This window comes from Delphinus delphis, chromosome 12 (genome assembly GCF_949987515.2).
Source record: "Delphinus delphis chromosome 12, mDelDel1.2, whole genome shotgun sequence".
NCBI classification, from domain to species: domain Eukaryota; kingdom Metazoa; phylum Chordata; class Mammalia; order Artiodactyla; family Delphinidae; genus Delphinus; species Delphinus delphis.
In genome coordinates, this window is record NC_082694.2 from 50,301,961 (window position 1) to 50,324,015 (window position 22,055).

Here is a 22,055-nt window from a genome sequence, read left to right on the forward strand (position 1 = left end):
TTTTGAACATTTTTTAGCGCTTGTCGAGCATATATACATACCCACACACACATGCATAATTCATATATGCATCCATCCATCCATATGAATTTGTTTAGGAATGACAGTCCGTCCATCTTGGCAGACCTCCTTCCCTTTTCTCCTACTCACTCCGCATCCCACTCTCATTCTTCCTCGTTGTCATTAAGCCTCTGCAACTGACGCCTTCCCTCCCTCCCCCCACTGCCCTAGTGCTCCTTCCTTCCTTCTCACTCTGCTTGGCCTTTCCTTACCCTAGTTGGGAAAAGAGATCTGACCAGGGTCTCAGAACCCACAGAGAATATCAGAGAAATGAACCAAAGGGCAGCTGGCCCTCCGGGCAAGGTCAAGCAGGCGTCCCTCTATGCTCTTCAACGGGCAGTGGAGCTAATGGGATGGCTCTTTCATCTCTTTACTGAATGGAGAGGTTCTCACCCCCATGTAGCACTGACCGTACTTAAAATGATTAATTACCTGGTACTTGGATCTGGGTAGCTACAGGTTACTGCAACATTAAGCTAATGAAACAGGGAGGAAGTAATTAACACAGAGCATCTCTGCAAATATACATCGATCTAGCAAGATGGGGAAAGGGCAGCCTCTCTCTGTCGGAATCCAAATGTGAACATGCCCACCTCCAGAACTGCACTGTGTCCAGATCAGGACACAGTGCAGGTCAACCTGGGGCAGAAGCCATCACTTCCCATGAGCTGTGAGAGAGCAGCCTCAGTGTGAGCATGAGGGGACTCACTGGCACATTCCCAGCTGCTGTCTGCTGGGACTGCACAGAGATGCCCACTGGTTTTCCCCCAGTCTTTGTTTTCCTTTGCCCCTTCACTCTCCTTTTCTCTAATCTCCTTTGGCCCTTCAGCCTTTTTCCTTCCCACCCTCTTTTGTTGTTTTCCATGCCCTTCTCTCTTGTCTCCCAACCGGACAAAAGCTCGTTTCCCCCATTAGTCTTGTCCCTACCCTCTTAGCCTCCTCAGACCCTGGGAGATCCTTAATGGTTAAAGACTCAACTGTGCTCAGTGGAAATGACTCACCCAGTCAGCGCTTTGTTTGTCTCTGATGAATAGGTTCCAGGAAGACTTCAGTGATGAGAGTTATATGGGACAGGGTTAAGATTTTGTTTGCGCAGTTTAGTATAGTAAAAGACACCGCATGTATGCTCAATTTTTGTTGAAACAATGGATGGATGAATAGGTGGATGGATGGGTGAATGACATTAACATACTCTTTGCATAATGTGAAAAACACCATAGCATTCCTTACCGTTGAGGTCACGTGCATGTTCTCTCCTCTTTTACAGTAGAATTGAAAAAGCCAACAACCTGCTATACATCGACCCTGATGCCTTCCAGAACCTTCCCAACCTCCGATATCTGTAAGAACTCCTGTGCCTGCTCTATGATCAAATTGTGCATTTATATTTTAGCAAAATATCCATTTGCAACTCTGGGGAACAATTGCTTTTAATCAAAGATGTGGGGCAGAAGTGAAGTGGGGAGACACTTGCTGGTGGATTTTAGTTTAGTTTAATGAGTGAATTCCACTGACATAATTGCATTTTGTTTTCATTTAGAAAAACAGACATCATAAGGAATGCCATTTGCCTTAATGGGATTGTCACAAGGACCTCTTGCAGAACTCAGTCATAATTTAGTGTTAATGAGATACAGCCAAAATTTCCGCTAGCATTTAGCTTGTGACCTTGACCTCAAAGACATCGTCTCTCTTGTTCTGCATTTAAGCATTTTTTTCTTTGATAGATTACAGTGTTTTATATTAAAAGTTTTGGTTAATAATAGACATGGTGTTTTTATCAGCAGAGAGATTCCTGGTGTTTGAGCTTTATCCCATGGGCCTGCCTCCATCTGCAAAAACTCTGCTTCTTCCACTCAAACAGCTTTCAGATTCGCTGAGGGCTTGTCAGAGCCCTGAGTGCTGTGATGGGGCCCCACAAAATAACAGATAAGAATTTGACCTATGGAGTCAAACTTTCTGGACCCATTTATTAGCTACTGATCACAGGCAAGAATTTAACCTCTTAAAGCCTGTTTCCTTGTCAAGAGAATGGAAATCATGATGAATGTGTATCTGTTATCTGTTAACATCATAATAATGCATAACCACCTACCCCCAAAAGACAGTTTTTAAGCAACAACGATGTATCATTTTTACCTGTCTGTGAGTTGATCAGTGGAATGGTTCTGCTGAGCTGGACTCTGTTGGCCTGACCTCAGCTAAGCTCACGCATGTATCTGAAGTTAGCTGGCAGGCGAAGTGGGTGCTGGCTGCTCTGGGTGGTCTCGGTTTGGGACAACAGCTCTCCACCAAGTGGTGTTCGTTTTCAGCCAACTCACACAGGCTTGTTCACACGGCTGTCCTGGGGGTTCCAAGAGAGACAGTAAGCTTGCAAGCCTCTTGAGACCTAAACCCCGAATTCGCACACCATTTCTTCTGCTGAATTTTATTAGCCAAAGCAATTCATGGGACCAGCTGAGGTTCAAGAGGTGGAGAACCAGACTCCACTACTTGATGGAAAAAGCTGCAGAGTCACAAGACAAGGTGTGTGGATACAGGGAAGGTAGGGAATTGAGGCCATCTTTGCAACCAGTTTACAGCATGTAAAAAGTTTCCCATAGTTCCTGTGACATCATAGTAAATGCTCAATAAAGATTAGCTACTAGTGATATTATGACTCTGTCCCTAACTTTTGATCCAGGAGACCTGGAGTTAGCAAGTAAAATAAGGAACACCCGGCCACTGTGGTTTAGCTCACTGAATGGAGGCTGACTGAGGGAATAAGAGATCTAACAGAACAAAGTCCCTACGACCTGGAACTTCTGCTCTCTGATAGGAGCCCCAGGAAGGATCTGAGAGAGAAACAAGGTCTTCCACTCCTGAGCTCATGTCAGAGGCAGGACCAGCTTCACTGGCGTGCAATCAGGGCAGTCTCACGGGGCTCCAGGCTCTAAAGGCACCCACGCTCAGAGGGCCTCACCCCAGGTATAATACTCTGCTGTCGCCATCTTGAAACACTTAAACAGCTTTGAACGAGGAGCCCTGCATTTTCATTTTGCACTGCACCTCACAAATTATGTAGTCATTCATGCTCAGAGGTCAGGGTCATGACTGACTCAGGAGCCGTGGCTCTCTAACTGGACTTTGCTAGACTCTCTGCAGAATCTAACCTGGGTTAGGTACATAGCAGTGGAGGAAATCCGAGGTAACAGAAAAGGCATGGGCCTTAGGATTGAAAAAAAATCTAGGACCTCATCCTGACTCCACCATTTACTCTTGGGCCAATCACTGGATTTCTGAGAGGTGCATAGCTTATAGGACTCTCAAGTGAGGTTTACATGGGAAAATATACTGTAAACTACAAACTGCTCAAAAACATTAATAAATGTACTAAGTATTTGTAGGATACTCTCTCTGGCCAACCAGTCAAAGTCTACAAGTCCACCCTCAGAAAAAGTCCAATAAGGGTTTAATACAGAGTTATGGTGGCCCCTAAGACCTTCAGCTTTCACCTAGAAAGTATGAGTTAAAAAAAAAAAAAAGGACTTTGGGACATGCCTGTACATTTAATGGAGCAGTATAGAAAAGAAAAAGAAAAAACTATATATGACGTCAGAAGGACTGGATTCCAGATGGGATGTTGTTATTCATTAGCTAGATAACCATTACCTTCTCTAAGCCTCCTTATCTGTAAATTGGGTGGTTGTAAAAACTAAGTAAGATTATGCCTGTAGAAACATTTTGCAAGTTGTTTTTAGTGTATAAACCATAAAGAACTATATAGATATAAAATTCTTAAAACTACCTATTACCCAGGTGGTTTCCTTCACCCCTTCTTCTTTTCTTCTTTCCCTCCCAATTTCCATTCTTCCCTTCCTTCTCCTCTCCCCTTCCTCTTAGAAAAAGTCTGAGTGGAATAGGGGCGGCCACAGAGCCTTCCATAGCAGAACAAAAGCACATTAGGATATGCAAAGGGACACCCCTATTCACAAACTGTCACATGTGGCTCACGAGAAGCGCTCCTGCAGAGGAGAGATTCGAGAAGAAAGGGACCCCCTCACTCACGCATTCCACAGCTATGATGATAACAGCAGGTCTGAGAATGGGGGCCTGGGAGCACGTGACCAAGGGATGGGCAATCACTGCAAAGTCTGAAATCAAGAGCTCCAGCATTTGGCCCTAATATTAGCCCGCACCTTGTAGCCAGCACCATTTGTTCTTATTAATAAGGACCCTCAGCCCTCCCTCTAGGGGATGAGGGCTGGGGAGGAACTTGGGAGGATGAGGGCGTGGAAGGCACAGCCCTAGACTGAAGGGGGAACTCCGGCAGAACAGAGGGGACAAATCTCCGACTTTGACTCTGGAAATCTGTGTCATCTGTCGTCAAGTCCAGCCTCCCCTTTGTGTCCTTTTCTCATTTTGAGGTGTTCAGTAATCCTCAGGCACACCTGGCTCCCCATCAAGTCCAGACAAAGCTGGAGGTGACCACTTCCAGCCACATCCGTTCCTAAGAGGAGGTCATCGTTCTGAGTGTATCTGAAACACGCTTTCTAACTGGAGAAAGAAAAGAACTTGCAAGCAGTTTAGAGGAATTGTGTCACTGTTAAATGATCCTCCTCGATGGCTCTGAAAAATATATATACTTACATAATCCTACAGAGTATGAGGTCCTTTCACATCCACTGCCATGCTGATCCCCCTCGGGAAGTTGGGCTGAAGAGCCGTCCATCTTAAGCCTTTGGACTTATTGCCCAGGGTGGACTTTTCCCAGCTGCACACTCCTCCCGGAATGCAGCACAGGGTGACCCTGGGAACTAGAGCAACTTTTCACTCCAAAGACACTACCAGCAAGACATCTATTCAGGTCTCTCAGACCGTGGTCCTTTGAAGTGTTTTCCAAACTGCTAAGAGGAATCACCTAAATTCAGAGTTGGTCCTCTAATCTAAAAGATGATTTCGTGGAAAAAAAGCCCAGTTAAGCTTCGTTCTTTTTCCATTCTTATTTGTGTCTGAGCAGCGGTCATGAACAGCTCCGCAATCCAGCAGCCAGGTAGAGGTGGGTGGTAACGATTTCAGATATTCTTGGGAATGATGAACTACTTGCTTCAAGGCAAAGAGGAAACACAAAATGGATGAAGGAATCCAGAGGGGACTGGTAGGATGGAGTAGTTGTCTATTCCCTTAAGCCAGGTTAAATGTTTATCATCACAGCCAGCAGAGCAGGAAATTACAAGGGGTAGGGGTGTGTTGTCATTTGACTTGAGAACCCTAAGCGCTGCATACACACACACGCACTTAGAAATGTTATTCTGAGATTCTCAGCGTTGATTCCATTTCATGCTGATCATTGACGGCACAGAATTCAAGACAACTAGAAATCAGCGTTCTTCATTATTCCCTTCATCCTTCATTAAGGAACCTGAAAGGGTTGGGGGGGGGAGAAAAAAACTCATGAATAAAGAAATGTACTTTGACTAGAAGAATATCCATCAAAGGATTCATCTGGGTGGATTTTTTCAAGTCAATATTGTATTTGCAAAGCAGTATTTCTTTCTTTACCACTCTGCCTTCCTGGCGCTGAGCTTTTGCGTATGGAAGATTATCTATTGATCTGTAAATAAGGTTTACACAATATTCTCTTGCCTTTGCATCCTGTCAGCGTAATTCTTAGGCAGCTGGATGTTGCTCTTTGCTACTCAATAAACCTTAATTCCATCTTGGCAAACCCTTCACACAGCTGGGTGGGCCCGCACCCTCAACTGACAACTCTCTTCCTCTCACGTGGGAGACGCTTAGAGCTTCTTAGGGGGCTGTTCACGGCAGCCACGCCATCTGCTTTCTCCAGCCAGGGATGATTCCAGGAGAGTCTTCATTGGGACTCACCTCGGCATTTCTGGCTGTTTCTTCCCCCACCCCTCCCAAGTCCCTCTCTCTCTCTTTTCTGCGTTCCTCTCTTTCATTTGTTTTGGTAGGAGTGATGAAAGTAGCTTCTTTGGTTACAAAAGTTAAGCCATTTGTTGGACAGCGCATGGCAAAAGGGACAGAGGGCAGGGATTCAGGAGGCGGCACAGTATAACAAGGAAGCGCAGAGGCTCCAGGGCCATCTGGCTGGGCTCAGGGCTCGGTTCCTACCCTTCTTAGTTGTGTGACCTTGGGTAACTGGCTTAACTTCCCTAGGTCTCAGTTTTCCTTTCTATAAATGAGGAATAACATTGCCTGCATCTCTGCATTGTAGTAAATGAAGTACTGAAAAGAATGACTGACATTTTAAAAATTCTCAATCAATGTTAGCAATTCTTATTAAATTCCTGACTCTATCATTTACTAGCTAAGGGAGCCTGTGTAAGGGACTCCACCTCTATGTATCTCAGTTCTCTTCTCTGCAAAACAAAAAAGAAAAGAAAAAGAAAAAAAAAAAGAATACCTATCTCTAAGAGTCTTGTAAGGATTAATTTGATGACGATGATGGTGATGTGTTGGTGGTGGTGATATCTCTTTCCCCTTCCAATATTTCTAAGGTTTTGAAGGCCTTGTTTCTTTTGGACAGAACCCACTGATCAGCATTCACACATGAAAATATATCATTTGTGTTTCTCAAAAGTAAAAGGGGGCTTCCCTGGTGGCGCAGTGGTTGAGAGTCCGCCTGCCGATGCAGGGGACGCGGGTTCGTGCCCTGGTCCGGGAAGATCCCACATGCCGTGGAGCGGCTGGGCCCGTGAGCCATGGCCGCTGAGCCTGCGTGTCCGGAGCCTGTGCTCCACAACAGGAGAGGCCACAACAGTGAGAGGCCCTCGTACCGCAAAAAAAATAAAAATAAAAATAAAAAAAGTAAAAGGCATCCTTCTTACCAAAGTCCTGACAAATCCAGAAAGGCCCCTCCAAACAAGTGAAATGACATAACCCTGCATAACCCTAACCCCTCCTTTTGCTCATTTTCAACACTAGTGGTCCACAATACCTCATGCCATCCCCATCAACCAACTGGTTGGATAATGCTTCCTATTTTTATGTTGATTTACAATTTGACTCTTTTTATCACACTTCATTGCATCTGAACCTCACAACAGTCCAAGGAGTAAGCAGGGCAGTAAAAGTACAAGCAATTACAGAAGCCAGCTGGCCATGCCTGTACTCCCTGGTCACAGAGCTCTTCGGACAGGAATGTGCAATGTCCCTGTGGACTGTTCCGATACTTTTGATGTTCAGCAACATTTGGTTCTCTGTGGTGGTGGGGAAAGAGCCATACTTGGGTTCATTTTTCAAAGTTACTGCAGCCACGTGCACAGTAGAAAGGATCGGTGCCTTCCCATTTCTCCTCCATCATTTCAGATGTGAAGTAGACAGTCAGTAAGGACTCATTCATTCAGCCAATCATTCAACAATCATTTACTGAGGCCATACCATATCCCAGGCTTTATTGTGATGTTTCTTGGGTGTACAAAAGATGACAAGACAGATGAAGCCTCTGCCCTTATGGAACTTACATTCTAATTGGAGAGACAAATGATGTTGTATAATGTCCGTGGTGATAGTGATATGAAGAAAAATAAAGCAGGGTAAGTTGCGTGATGGTTTAAAAAGGGTGGTGGAGAAAGGATAGAGGGGATGGCCTTGTGAGAGATAAAGGAGTCATCTACGGACAGCTCCCAAAACAAGGAGCTCCGTCTTCTGGGGAGAAAAGACTATCATTCTTTAACCCCTGAATATAATACATCTTTCAAGCTGTGTGGCACTGGCCATAGATAAGAGGACTGATCCAATGCCTTGGGTTGCACTAGTCAAGGAAAGTTTCTTTCAAGGTAGGGAGAATTTAGCTGCAACTTGGGGGATGAATAAAATTTAGAAAGACGGAAAAGAAGGCATTTTCTGTGAAAGAAAGAGGTAAGTAAATGCATAGAACATAAAAGGGCCACGGAAGAGGCAGAGGATGACGAGATGCTGAGGCTCAATAAAAGGAAGGCGCACACCGAGAAGGAGTCTGACTATATCAGGATGGATCGGGTTTGGTGAGACTGGAAAACTAAATTTAAGCAAGGAGTTTAGGAGCAGAGAATAAGCTATAAGAGAGTCTTACCAACAAGGACCTACTGTACAGCACAGGGAACTATACTCAATATTTTGTAATGACCTATAAGGGAAAAGGATCTGAAAAAGAATAGATACGTATGTGTATAAGTGAATCACTTTGCTGTACACCTGAAACTAACACAGCATTGTAAATCAACTATACTTCGATTGTTTTTAGAAAAAGAGCTTCTTAAGCAGCAGAGTGCCAGGATGACAATGATTTGGACTGTAGATTGACAGGTAACAGGGTATAGACTATACTCAAGGGAGACCTGCTAAGGACCAGTTGCCATAATGGAGGAGTACAGTAATGGTGGCACCTGGAGGAATAGAAAGGCATGGTTCAACGGGGGACACATTTCCGAAACTGTACCACTGGCATATGATTTCCCTCTAGGTCGGACGACCCAAGTGAATGCAATGATTTTTGCCCACTAACCTCTAGTAACCCCCAAAGCCTCCCTTCCCCCTAGTGACTCCCACACAGAATCACCCTGCTGACAGTACTCATCAAGAATTCAGTCTGGGCCAGAAATCACCTTACACAGTGGCTGTGAGTATTGGGAAGAAATTATTAGCCACCTCTCTGGCTGTCAGCGTTGTAAACGTCTAAGGATGTTGTCATGACTACAAGGATGTCTGGGCACAATGGAAATTACACAATTGCTTCTTTTATCAGTAATCTGTCTAGCAGAGCCAACTTTGCCTGCCATTGTCAACTCCAGGAGAAGAGAGCCAGATTTTCCTTGTGGAACACTGGAGTTCAGCATGAGATTTCAGCCTGAGCATGTCAGCCCCAGGAGAGCGAGAACTTCCTCTTGTCTTGGGGCCTGCTTGTAACAACGGTGACATTTTCATGCTGCTAACCTCTGCTCTTCACTCCTCTGACCTGTTCAGTGCTTTGTGCACCAAGAGGCCCAGGCCTTCTCCATCAGCAAGGCAATTACTGCATCTATCAATTCACATCAGTATGTTCAGACTGATGGTCTTCTTCTCAAGGGAAGTGGCATATTTTTAAAAAGGAGCCTGGAAAAGGCAATGTGAAACCCAAGAATTGATAATGATAGACTCCCGGGCGTGGGGCTTCTGAGAGGGAAAGAGAGTCCAACAGGATCCACTCATATAGCACGTAGGTGACCACCTACTCCAGCCGCTTGCGGTCTCTGGATTATATTTTCGCAGGATATACCTCTTATGAGGTAGGTATATCCTCACCTCGTTAATTCTGAAATAAGACCTCTGTCGTCACCAGAAATCAGATGTAAAGACAAGCCTAGAGAGGGTTCCGAGAGAAACAAGCCTCCGATTGGCTGCATGAAACTCAGCCCTGCCCTCCTCCTCATGGCTAAGATCACCTCCACCTCCCCCCAGACAGTGATGGGCTGATTGCTTCAAGTCTCGGTTTCTTCACTTACAAAATGGAAATCATCAAGTATGCTTCAAGAGGCTGATGAAAGAGGAGAAGGGACTGTACATCCTCTTAGATCTCTTCTGACCCTCAGGCGCTTGGTGTCTAAATTGTGTTCTTCACGAATCTGGGGATCCCAGAGTCACTGTCCTGTCCTGAGTTCAGCATATTCAGATCCAGCACAAAGGGCCTTATATGGAAGGAGAAAGTCCCTCTGTAAGACGGGAAAATCCAGCCTCCTGCAGGCCACTCTGCTTCCCAGACCAGGCTCCTCTTCCCCAGGATTCAAGGAGACCCTTTAAATGCTGAGATCCTTCGGAGGCATCGAACACTTAAACCGGCTGTAAATTACTCTCAAAAGAAGTCCCCTTCTTAAGCTAAAGGGGACTCACAGCATGAGCCCTGCCACTTCGGCCCCTTATAAAATGAGCACAGCCAGCCTTAGTGGGGCCTCAGAGGTACTGGATGTGGCACCAGGCTTAAGAGGCAGACAACGCCCAGCAGCCATTGGAGCTGGCCTGGGAGGGCAAATCCCTGGCAGGGTTGGCCCCAGGCACAGGCAGAAGGAGAGACAGCTTAGCTGGCGAGAATCTGGAGGGCATCAAGGGAAGCCCCGCCTCTGTGGAAAATAAACTGCTGTCTCTTCTTCCACCACTGCAGCCTCAATTCAATATAGGAAGGTTTCAAAGGTATTTTGGTCCTTTCTGACCCTTTTAGATTTGCAATTATCCCTGGGAGAGGCCACATATTAAGATATTGGAGCTAACACAAGAACTGTCAGCTACCGTCTCTGTCGGGATGGGGCAGCCCCTGGAAGCAGAGATGGGCCAGAGGAGGTTGGGCAGTGCCGTGGGCAACAGGGGGTGAGCAGGAGAGAGGGGAGGGCATCACGCAGTCAACTCTGGTTACCAGATTGTGTGCTCCTCCAGGATGGGGACCAGGTGGTCTTCACAGCCATACCCCCAGTACGTGGCACAAAAAAAGGCGTTCAGCTATTTATTTCTCCTTTTAGAGAACACGGGCTGTGATCTCTCACGCCAGACCTCTTGTGCACCTGGTTCTCGCCTCACTCTGTAACGCTTGTTGAGGGACCCATTTGTTCCTTGCTGCCCTCATTCATCTCATCTGCTTTATCTTTCACAGTGTGTGCTCTTAGGTTGTAAGCTAAGAACACAGGCATCTTCTAGCCACATGGCCCCCGCTGCTCCCAAACCCTTGGCTTGTCCATCTGGGAAGATGCTGTCTTCCCGTGGGCATGGCTATAGGAGGCAGGCATTCCAGGGGGCTCCTCGGCCAGCCAGATCAGCTGGCTCAAGACTGGGGAGCAGTGAAGCGGCAGGAGAGGGCATCACCTGATTCAACTGACCTCTAATCCAGAGCAAAGGCTGCATCTAGCTCATCTCTGAGCTTCTACAGAAGGGCGTGCACAGAGTAGGTCCTTAATGAAAATGTGGGCGGGCCTGGATTTGAATCTTTCTGTTTGGGTAGTGGAAGGCAAGCAGCTGCTGTTTTTAGAGAAATATCTTGGGGCATTACAGAGTGTGAACACTGCGGTGACAAACGGTCTAAGGAAGAATATTTTCATCCCCAGCAGACATTACAAAAATGTTCTGCTGCGGTTTAATCATGAGATCACCCACAGCAAACACCCCACAAATAATGTCTAGTTCAAGAGGGGCTGAGCTCCTCCCCCACCAGTTGGGATTCAAAGATAAAATTAGGCAGCCTCCCTCGCAAAGCTCACCCAGCACAGTCTCTCTGGACAAGGGCCAAACCACAGGAGCCGCCTGGACACCAAGGAAAAGCTCTTCTCTTTATGGGAGAGCCGCACGCTCAGGCTCCAGCCGCGGTCCTGCTTGTGTAAGCAAGTAACGAGACCTCTCTGGGCCTCGTGTAAGATGGAGAGGAAATGGACAGCCCCATCTCCTTCAAAAGTTGTAAGGAAGAGAAAGGAAGGGAGAAGATGAGTCAGGGTGCGGGGACGCTTTGAAAGTTCAAAATGGCAAACAAGTGCAAGCACTGCTGATTGGACAGGGCACTGCGGGCGGATACGGGGCGGGACACAGAAATCACAATTTAGAAAGCACTTTCACTTTATACTAATTTACATAGTCTTACAAAAGCCCTCTGAGATATTTACTGATGGTTCCATCTCACAGGTGGGAAACTTGAGGTTCAGAGATGCTGACTGAATTGCCCTAATTCCCCAAATGGGATTAAGAAAGGATCTTGGAGCAGGAGAGACAGGGAAACTGATACTAATTGAACATCTACTAGATGGCAGACCCTAAACTAGGTATTTTGTTCTCACAACTCATCTTCCAACCTTCCAAAACAGTGAGGTGTGTATTTTGCCCAATTTATAAATGAGGAATTTGAAACTCAGAGATCCTGTAGTTGGCAGAACTGAGATCTGAGGCCAGGAGTGTCTGATTCCATCCTGGTTCTCCCCACTTTCCGGGGCTCCGCGGCTGGGAAGGTGCGGAGTGTGGGTGAAGCCAATGTCAACGTACCCAGTGTTCTGAGCACAAGAGTGACACCTGATTCCTGTTTGCCATTTGGAACTTGTGATCATCTACGCGGCTATGTTGAAGTGTACCTAAGAAATAGCTTTCTAAATAATGAATGCTTGAAATGAGTTGTGGGGAAGGGTGTGCAAACCGTTTAAAATATTAACTCTTTTGCGATTCCCCTATGTAATTTAAAAGTAACTGCTTGCCACAGATTGGTAGTCTGACTAAAGTTATTCGTACATTGGCATCCAAGAAGGTCCCAAAAGATTACCTCTTAGGAACACTCTGTTAGCAGTGAATCTAACTTGGAGAGATCTTAGGTTTTAAAAGTCCTTATGTAGCCAGTGTGGTATCATGGAAAGATCACCAAGAGGCATGGGAGCCCGAGGGCCCAGGTTCCGATCCCATTTCTTCCACTTGCTAGCAAACAAGTTAACTGAAACTCTCTAAGCCTCAGTTTCCTTATCTAGAAAATGGAGCTAATAATAGTATCTTCTTCATGGAGTTGTGGGCAGGAATAAGTGACTCTGTACAGGCAAGGCCTGTATGATGGTGCCTGACATGTGGTAAGGTAACTGGAAAGTATTAACTATGATTCTTTCTGGTTTGAGCTTAGAAATTTGGGTGATTCATTTATCCTCTATGAGTGTTGCCTCCCTTATCTGTAAGACGGGAATCCTAATTGTATTCACCTTAGAAACTCACAGGAAAGTCAAATGAGGTAATATGAAATAACTCTGTCAGTCACGTGAGCTACACAAATATAAGATAAGGCGATTTTCCAGCCTTTTCTTCCTAGAAGTCTGGGTCAGAACTGTGACCTGTGTAATCAGTTCCTAGGACTTGTTACTTCCCAAATACCAGTCCTCTGGTCTATTGCCACTTCAGGCAGCCTCTCACCCAGGCCCAAGTCAGACACTGGTCACTGTGTCCCCAAGCAGGAGGAGACAGTGATGAAAGTTGCCACGTGGTTTTCTTAAAGTCCTTCTCTCAGCCGAAGTGACACAACAACAGCTCCCACCCTTCCTCATGGTGGGGGGCTGGGAAGGGCAGATTCTCAGGCGTCTCCAGGAACCCTTCTCACAAGGTTCCTACAGCGTTTTCACGCCTACTGCGCACGAGAGGTTAAGAGTTGTGTAACTGGTTTCTAGGAACCTGGACTATAGCATGTCTCATACCTCAGCATCTCAGGAAAAACTCCAACTCAGACATCCTGTTACACTGAGACCTGCCCTAGCCACGAAGGCATCGTGTTGCAGGCCCCAAATTGAAAGGACGAATAACAACAAAGTGAGAGCTGCTCAGTAACCCATCACAAACTTTGTTGTTTTCTACATTCAGGCCCATTTTGTCAAAGATTTCTCTTCAGTTTAGTCCTCCTTTGATTCATTTTGCCATCAGAGAACACGATTTCTTCTTACCCAGACAGGGTGTGTAGTAGAGAGGTTAATTGTTGGGCTAGGAGTAGGAATCTGATCCTGTGACTGACAGACCCTGTACAGCTGCAGGGGAGTTATTCAGAGTCTCTTCCCTCTTTAGGTTGTACCCTAAAGGGGCCCATCCTAAAATGCCTGAAATGCCGGGAGAAATTGGATCAAAGTTCATCTGACAGAGTGTGCCTTTTCACCAGTGTGGTTCTGTAAACTTTCTGACTTATATCATGGTAGAGGAATACAGGGGGCTGACTAACAGAACACTCTGTCTAAGAGTTTGCCAACCATGTTCTAAATGGTAACAGCATTTTTGGAGAATTAGCATAAATCAGCATAAATACTCTAGCTTCTAGCAGGGCTTCCAAGGTTGAACTAGGAAGCACCACACTCAGGAGATACTCTACAATAAAGGAAGAATCCAGGGTCAATATGTTTGGGGAAAGACAGCGCACTACTTCCTCCTCTTGGGCATTTACAATGAATAATATTGTGGTAAAGGCTCTGAGAATCCTGCAGGAAAGAAACTGTTTAACCTTATTAATGCAGCACTTCCTAGACTTATTTGATGACTGTGGCCTTTCGTTTGTAAGCAAAGCATTTATAATCTTTGGAAACAGCATTTATGGAGAAATGCTCCAAGCTTCTAAGTTGGAAGTCACCTTAGAGGTCACAGAGTTCAACTCCCCTTTCCAATTCTACACCCCGTTCCAATGTGTGGGGTTTCCCCTCACACATCCAAGCAATTCTCAGACACCAGCTGAGTGCCCTACGATTCAATAAGACTGTCCCCCTTCAGGCACCAATTGCAAGTCCAGGTTGTCACCTGTGCTCCTGACCAAACAGCTATAGATTGGAGCTTCCAATGACCCCTCTTTGAGTTTGGTTAATTTGCTAGAAAGGCTCACAGAACTCAGGGAAACATTTTGCTTACTAGATTACCAGCTTATTATAAAAGGACACAACTTAGGAACAGCCAAATGGAAGAGGTGCATAGGGCAAGGTATGGGGAAAGGATTCAGAGCTTCCATGCCTTCTCCAAGCCCACCATGCTCCCCACCCAGAAGGTCTACGCCAGGAAGGGGAATGGAGACCAAATATATATTTTGTATCATAAATAACAGTATCACACCCCTCATGAAGAAACCCAGACACACAGACACATTTCCAAAGGTAGGGAACCAAGTGCTTTGCAGTACAATTCATTCTTCGGTCTGATCACAGTAGGAGCACAAACTTTAGAGTCAGAAAGATGTGGATTCAGCCTCTAGCTCTGCCCCCTTATGTGCGTCTTTGCGAAAGTGATTGGACCTCTCGGCCAGGCCTCCTCCACTCTGATATGAGGATGGTAATGATACCCATCTCCTAAGGTAGAGGAGAGGAATAAATAAAATAATCGATGTTAAGTGCTTGGTGTGGTACCTGGTACATAGGAACTGTTGAATAAATGTTGACCGTTATTATTATTAATCCTATACCTACTTTCCCAAGCAGCACAGCACAAACCTATTACTATTTCCACCTGGAAGCTCTTCAGAATCACAGGCTTCTCTTCCCAAGCAAAATATCCTACATAGTGAACAATAGGGTCTTGATTCTTCACCCCATCAGCTAAAAAAAACACCAAAAAACAACAACAAAAAAACCTATATCCCAAAATAAGTTTATTTATAAAGTAGATACATATATACACAAAAATTATATTTTAAAGTATGAAATAAAGGTGAATAAATCATATGTTTTACATGTACACCTTGCCTTATTATATACCATTTTATATGGCACAATAAGCCTAGTTTGCTCTAATTATAACAATATTTTAGAGAAAGCAATACCATAGGATGTGTTTCATTATTTTTTTTTTATTATTATTTTTTTGCAGTACGCGGGCCTCTCACTGCTGTGGCCCCTCCCGTTGCGGAGCACAGGCTCCGGAAACGCAGGCCCAGCGGCCACGGCCCACAGGCCCAGCCGCTCCGCGGCACGTGGGATCATCCCGGACAGGGGCACGAACCCACGTCCCCTGCATCGGCAGGCGGACTCCCAACCACTGCGCCACCAGGGAAGCCCCTGTTTCGTTATTTTTTAATCCTTAGTTTAACACTCAGAAAAGCAATTCACAGGTCATTTCAATAATAGATTTCAATGGTTGTCAAAGCTGAGAACAAAACCTCACTAAAACAAATAGGTCTAATGGAAGACCAGCCTATAACTGCACTCTGAGTCACCCAGACTCCGTGTTCAATCCTACTCTTTCATGCAAGTATTTTTATGAAATTCAGCTAGTAAATTTTCTTCCCTAATGCCAATCAGATGTTCTTACAAACCTGAATGATGTTGTAGTTTTGTATTTCTAATCAAAGTGTTCAAAACCCAGTGAAAAAATACAAACAAGTTAGAAAATTGCATATCCTTGTTTTTAAAATATGCAATATGAGAGTTTTCATAACTGATGACAAGCATCATTTTCAGCAATAAATTAATTTCCATTTTTCCCCAAATTCTTTCCTTTGAAATGCTGTTGTATTCTTCCTCATTATTAATACATCACCTTTCCCTTAAAGAGATAAATCAAATATGTCTAATTTGAAAATATCGGCTTTGTAACATTATTTCTGATAGTCATTTTTCATCACAGAAAAACTCAACCGATTGGAACACTTGTACTTTCTTTTAATTTGTAAGTCATCTTCCATTTTGTCAACTCTTTGTAGTAATTTTCCTCGAGATGACCAACAAGCCTCTAGGTAATAGTATGATCAGGACCCAGACACTAAACAGAACCTGACAGGCAAGAAGGTTTATCCAGGCAGGTTGTCCAAAGAAGAAGGAGGAAATTAGAGAAAGGGGGAAGGAGGAACCTGGGAAATTCAGCTGCGGCTTCCAGTGTTGCAACAGGGCACAGAGAGCCTCAGGCAGCAGATAACAGACCAGCCTGCCCAGGCATCATGGAGGTCCCACAAGGACAACAAGGACCCAGACACGGAAACAGCATCTCAGTGCCCAAGAGAACTGGGGGAAAGCAAGGCATGGCCCAGGTTCTAGGGAAACCAGGAAATCAGACAAGGTCTCAGTTATAGCAATGGAATGGGACTGAACCATGACCAATAACAGTGCCTGGACACAGTGCTAAGGTTTCCTGTTAGGTAAATCTTATTTCCCTGAGTAATAGATAAAGGATCTGAGTCCTACAGACTTCAACTGACTCCTTACGGCCATACAGCTTAAAAAGTGGTACAGTCAGGACTTGAACCCAGATCCTCTAGCAACAGAGCTGCTAGTTTAAAGCTATGCTACTCGTCCTATCTGAGAAGAGGACCAGAGCCCGACTGTTTAACCAGAATATTAGGTCAAAACAGAATCTGCAGCCAGGCTAATAAGGCTGAGATCTTCAAAATCCTGCCTTCGGGCTCATTAAATTCCCCCTGATTGCTAAGGAGTTTGGTTTCCATGGAGACTGAGGCAAGTCTGATCTGAATATGAGTTAAATATTTCCAGCTTTGAAGACATGAGACTGGGGAGGCAGGAAACAAGGCTCTCCCACTGTCTCAGGTAATTCCTTACCCAAGATCATTTTACAGAAAGAGAAACCGAGGCTCTGAAAAAGTAAGTGAACTGCTCAGCGCCATCCAACTAGTGAGACAGAAAGCACCTAAATCCAGGGTCCCTCATCTTACGTCTAAGGCCCTTTCCATTGAACTACAGCTTATTACACATACTCCCATCCAACGCCAAGCTTACGTGATTTTACACCTAATCAAATCTTTATTTAATGATTTGGAAAGTATATGTTAGCATCTTTTCTAATGGTGTAGGTAGAGATGCAAATTCCCAGTCAATAAGGATCTACAGTTAATAGGAAACTCAATATCAGTGAGCCTCAAAAGGTAAGGAGGCTTCTCATAGATTAATTAAGTATAGTCCATGATTCTCCTTCTTATGTATCATTGGATAACTAACTTCTCCCAGAGTGGTCAGAAGGAAGAAGTACATTTTATCTAAGAGACAGAAAAGTGTAATTAAAAATGTAAAAAAATAAGGGAGACAAAGACTTAAATTAGGTGCAAACAAAGCTTATATCACGGGAAATCAATTAGAAGATGGAAAAAGGAGTTCAAGTTCAAACCCTCAGTCTTGGTTTCTAGGAAATGTGCTTTGGCAAAAATAGTAAACCCCTAACCTAGACACACAACTGGCAGCGTCCCATTCTTAAATCAAATTTGCCTAAAATATCTCAGTGGGCCATTAAGGCCATGGTAGGGAATCTGTTTCTGCCTCCGTTCACAAACTAAAAGAAAACTGGTTCGCACCGTCTCAGAATTCAGCATTCCCTGCCACGGTGGATTCTGAGTGGAATAGAGATAAAGAATTGCATTCTTGGTTAGCATGTGTGATGGAGACTGATATGTTATTCTACCTGACTTTTCTCAGTTCAGTGAGTTATGCAGTAGGTTCTCGATAACTACCCATTGGTTTGTCCTGACCACTACTGTGAAGTCAGGGTTATGGGATGGTGCAAATATGGGCCACCTCTGCTCAGGGGGTCCCCAAGTGTTCTTACTTCCCATTACAGCACCTCAGAGTGGCTTCTAAACACTTAGGCATCAAGTCCTTTACCTGGTCTTAAAGATTCTTGAGATACTGCCTCCTCCTTCCCCTTCCATCCTCTTTTCCTCTGTGTCCCACCTCCTATAAACCTCCTGTGGTCTAAGCTACACACACTCACTTCCCTAGTTCAGGCCAGTAAGCTTCATACTCTCTCAGAAATCTGGTTTGCTCTCCTTCCTTGACTAATCCAACCCATACTGCTCTCCCATTCCCTGAACTCTTAAGACACTCACAGTCAGTAACATAGATTTTAGCACTAGACCTGTCTGAGTATTTCCACTATACTAGTCTTAACTCCTCAATTCACCTGCAAACCCTGAAGACATGGGTCTTTGGTGGTTTGGGCATGGTCTTTGGTGTCCTCTCTTGGATGGGATGGAGGTTGTATGAAGAGAAGATGTATAGCCCAATGCAAAACAAGTGAGCACACACACACTATAAATTTAAGAAAAAACAACCCACCAGCACTGTTGAAGATTCATGAAAGCACTAATGATGTTTAGGACAATGAGCCTTAGAGCTTTGGGGTCAACTGTTCATGAAAGCAAGTATAGTATCTAGTTAGGGAGCAGGACATAGTGGGACTGGTTCCCATCAATTGAAGGGACCTCACTAAGTTCATCCTGGAAGGCGAAGTACCCATTTTCATCACTGTAGCCTCAAGACTGGCGACAGTTAGGCATGAAAGGTGTTAACACCAGCTCAGAATGTTGACTAGAGAGGCCTGTGAGCCAGTTTCCTTTCTTTAGAAGATCCATTTGCAGAACTTAAATTTGCTGACATTTGGCCCTCAGGCCTTTACCTGTTCTTGAAGATAAACTGCGGTTGAATGAATCAAAATAATTTCACAGCAAACAGTCATCTGACCAAAGCAAACCCATTGAGACATAGAGCTCCTAGCTGATTACCCACTTCCAGCCTCCAACAGACATGAATTTATTGATCAAAGGGGAAAAATGAATTGAAAACTAAGTGTTCATCTGAACTCCATTTCCTGAGTTACCTTGGGGCTATGGAGAGTTTCAGCTGTAGAGTTATTACCAATAATCCATCTCACTAGATGGTCACTAGATCTTTTTAAGTGCCTTAAACTCAGAACTACTGGAATAATCTTAGCCATTTTTGCTGTGTGTTTTCTTTTCTATAAAGACCAAAAATTTCAGTGTGCATCTATAGACACTTATAGATGTCCCATAAGTATAGTGGCTTTGGGAGCTCATACTATTGATATTAAATAATGTACTTGTACTCTTCTCATTGACAATCATAAATTCTTCCCTCCTTTAATTATATAAAATTCTTACTCATTCACTAACAGAAAGAGAGCCAAGTTGTTATCCATATAACGTCAAATCAGTTAGGTGTGATGAACACAGCTAGTGAATGATTCCTTTTTTGTGCTCATCTCTTGACAGCCCATAACACACTGCCTGGCCTGATACACATCAAGCACTATACATGTGCCAACCACTGTGAAAACGTTGAGTTTTCAGAAGAAACATTGAGTTTTCAGATTTCCATCATCATGTCGTTCACAATCTGGTTGAAGAGACAGACGTTGAATAGACACATGAACGCAAGCTAATATACAATTGAGAATCTTGATGAGTGCTAATAAGGGAAAAGTGCTAAAAAGGAATATGATTATACTGGGAATAAATCGGAACCTTAATTTAGACTGGCAATCAGGGAGCTCTTCTCTGAAGAAACAACATTTATAACTGAACCCTGAAGGATGGGTTGAGGTTGGCCAGGTGAAGTGTGGGTGGTGAGCCTTCCAGATAGAGCATGTGCAAATGCCTGGATACAGGGAAGAACTTAGTGCATGTGAAGAACTGAAAGAAAGCCACTGGTGCTGAAGTGAATTGGGTGAATGGCATGAGTCGAGGGTTCAAGTGTAAGTAGGAAGGAGTATAAATTTTACTATAGGAAACAACTAAAGAAAAGCAGAGGACTAATGTCAGCTTATTTACATTTTTTAAAAGAATGCTCTGTGTGCTGTATGGAGAATGGGTTTGAAAAGACAAGATTAAATGTGTGGAAAGGAGGAGACTATTGCAGAAATCTAGAGGAAAGATGATGGTGGCTTGTTCTAGAATGATGTCAGTCGAGATGGAAGAAACTGTATGGAAATGGAAACTAAGAGGATGTTGAGATGGACTGGATGTTGGGGAATGAGGGTGACGAAGCCAAGTTTAATGCCACATTTCTAACAAATAACTGATAGATGGGAGTGCTGTTTATGAGGAAGAATTGAGAGGAGCAGTTCTGTGAAAGTGATGGTGGGAACTAGTTTAGTTTGCTATGTCAATGAGACATTCAGAAGAGAATATGTAAAGTAAACTTTAATTAGGATAAACTAGAGAGGTCAGAAGTCAAGTATAAATCTAGGAGTCGTCATCATATTGATACTACTTGAAGCCATGGGAAATGAGACCTTCCCAGCAAGACTATAGAGAAAAAAGGCAGAAGGCTCCGGAGTATGTCTAGAGGAGGGGGCGTCAACAACAAAAAACTTAAAAGGAGTAACAAAGAAAGAGGTGGAATAATAGAAAAGTGTGATTGGACAGAAACTAATAGAAGAGAGAGTCTGGCAGAGAGTACTGAATTCTCCTGAAAGGTCTAAAAAATGAGAATTTAAATTGTTCATTAGATTCATTGTTTATGGGTTGGTAGATTTGGGGCATGACAAAAGTAGTTTCAGTGGAGGGGTACAGAATGAAAACAAACTGGGGCATCCTCAACAAATTAAAGAGGAATAGAACATGAGAAAATGAAGATAGCATACGCAGACAACTCTTTCTAGAAACTTTACTGTAAAAGAAGCAAGAGAAACAAGGCTGGGCTGCAAGTGGAGACAGATTTGGAGTGAAGGCAAATGGCAACCATCAGTGAGTCTGTGTAAAATGTGAAATTCAGTACAAGTTAGTATCGGTCTCAGTCTAGGTGATCCAAAATATGTCTGAGCAAGGACTTAACAAGTGAGTATTTTATTTTACATTCAAACTGGAGAAAAGAGATTAGATGACTAAGAAGGAATGAGGGAAAGGCAACTCAAGAATGTATTATCAGCTGAACGCCACCAGGAAATCAAGGCCCAATTATGCTAGAGCCCATCTAAGCTGTCATTTATAATACATTAAGAGTTGTTCACCCAAGGAGTGGAAGAGTTCACCACTAGAAGAGTTGCCCTATGGGGTCCTAACTCCCTTGTACCTCCCAATCTGCCCCATGCCTCAAAATAGTTGAGCAGATTCCCAAAAGGGTCCCACTCAGAGGTGGTAGAGGAGCCGAGGATACAGAATGAGAGATACTCAGCATAACTGAGGGCCAGTGTCTGCTAAGTTAAATCCGTATGTACATGGTTGCTATGGTAACCGCTAGAGTAAAAGATGGAGCAAGAGGATGTGAAGCAGGGCTCAGCGGTGTCTGATATAATATCTACCTTGATATTCACACACTCCACAGCCTTTCCAGTCTGGAAAGATGAAATGGCTTGCGTCTAGTTCATGCCAGAGCTGGCATGTACTTTCTCCTGATTCCTGGCCTCCAGACCTCCTTGCCTCTGTTTAAGATTAATTACTCCAAGTATCCGTGATACCTGACAAGTAAATTCACTGCATAAGCGTTTTAATACATTCTTCGTGACAGAAGCAAGAAATGTTTTAGAACCAACAACCAATTAACCTAATATTTTATGAGCACATACTGTATTCCCGGTCTGCACCAGTAGTATAGATTGTCAAAGAATATTAAGTATGGTCCTTGCTTTGATGTCTCATTAAAAGAATACTGCATAGACGCATGGGAAGACATCTAAAAATAGTAGAAGGCTGGATATGATTATATAACAAATGTAGAATAAGCCTGTGTCAAGCTAGCAGATATTTAGTTATGGCAATGTTTCTGTTGGAACTTCTCTGAGTAGAAACTCAGAGGTGGTGGAGAGCAATCATGGAAGTTATTTGTTTTGGTTAGAAATTTCAA

The 22,055-nt window shown here is 44.1% G+C and overlaps 1 protein-coding gene across 2 annotated transcripts in view; it reads left to right on the forward strand.

Moving 5' to 3' along the window:
* FSHR (follicle stimulating hormone receptor) overlaps positions 1 to 22,055 on the forward strand; it is a 162,962-nt gene that overhangs the window by 109,102 nt on the left and 31,805 nt on the right. For both annotated transcript variants that reach the window (XM_060027580.1, XM_060027581.1), the window contains exon 4: positions 1,328 to 1,402. In XM_060027580.1, coding sequence (XP_059883563.1) covers positions 1,328 to 1,402 — 75 coding nt within the window. The remainder of the gene's footprint in view (positions 1 to 1,327; positions 1,403 to 22,055) is intronic.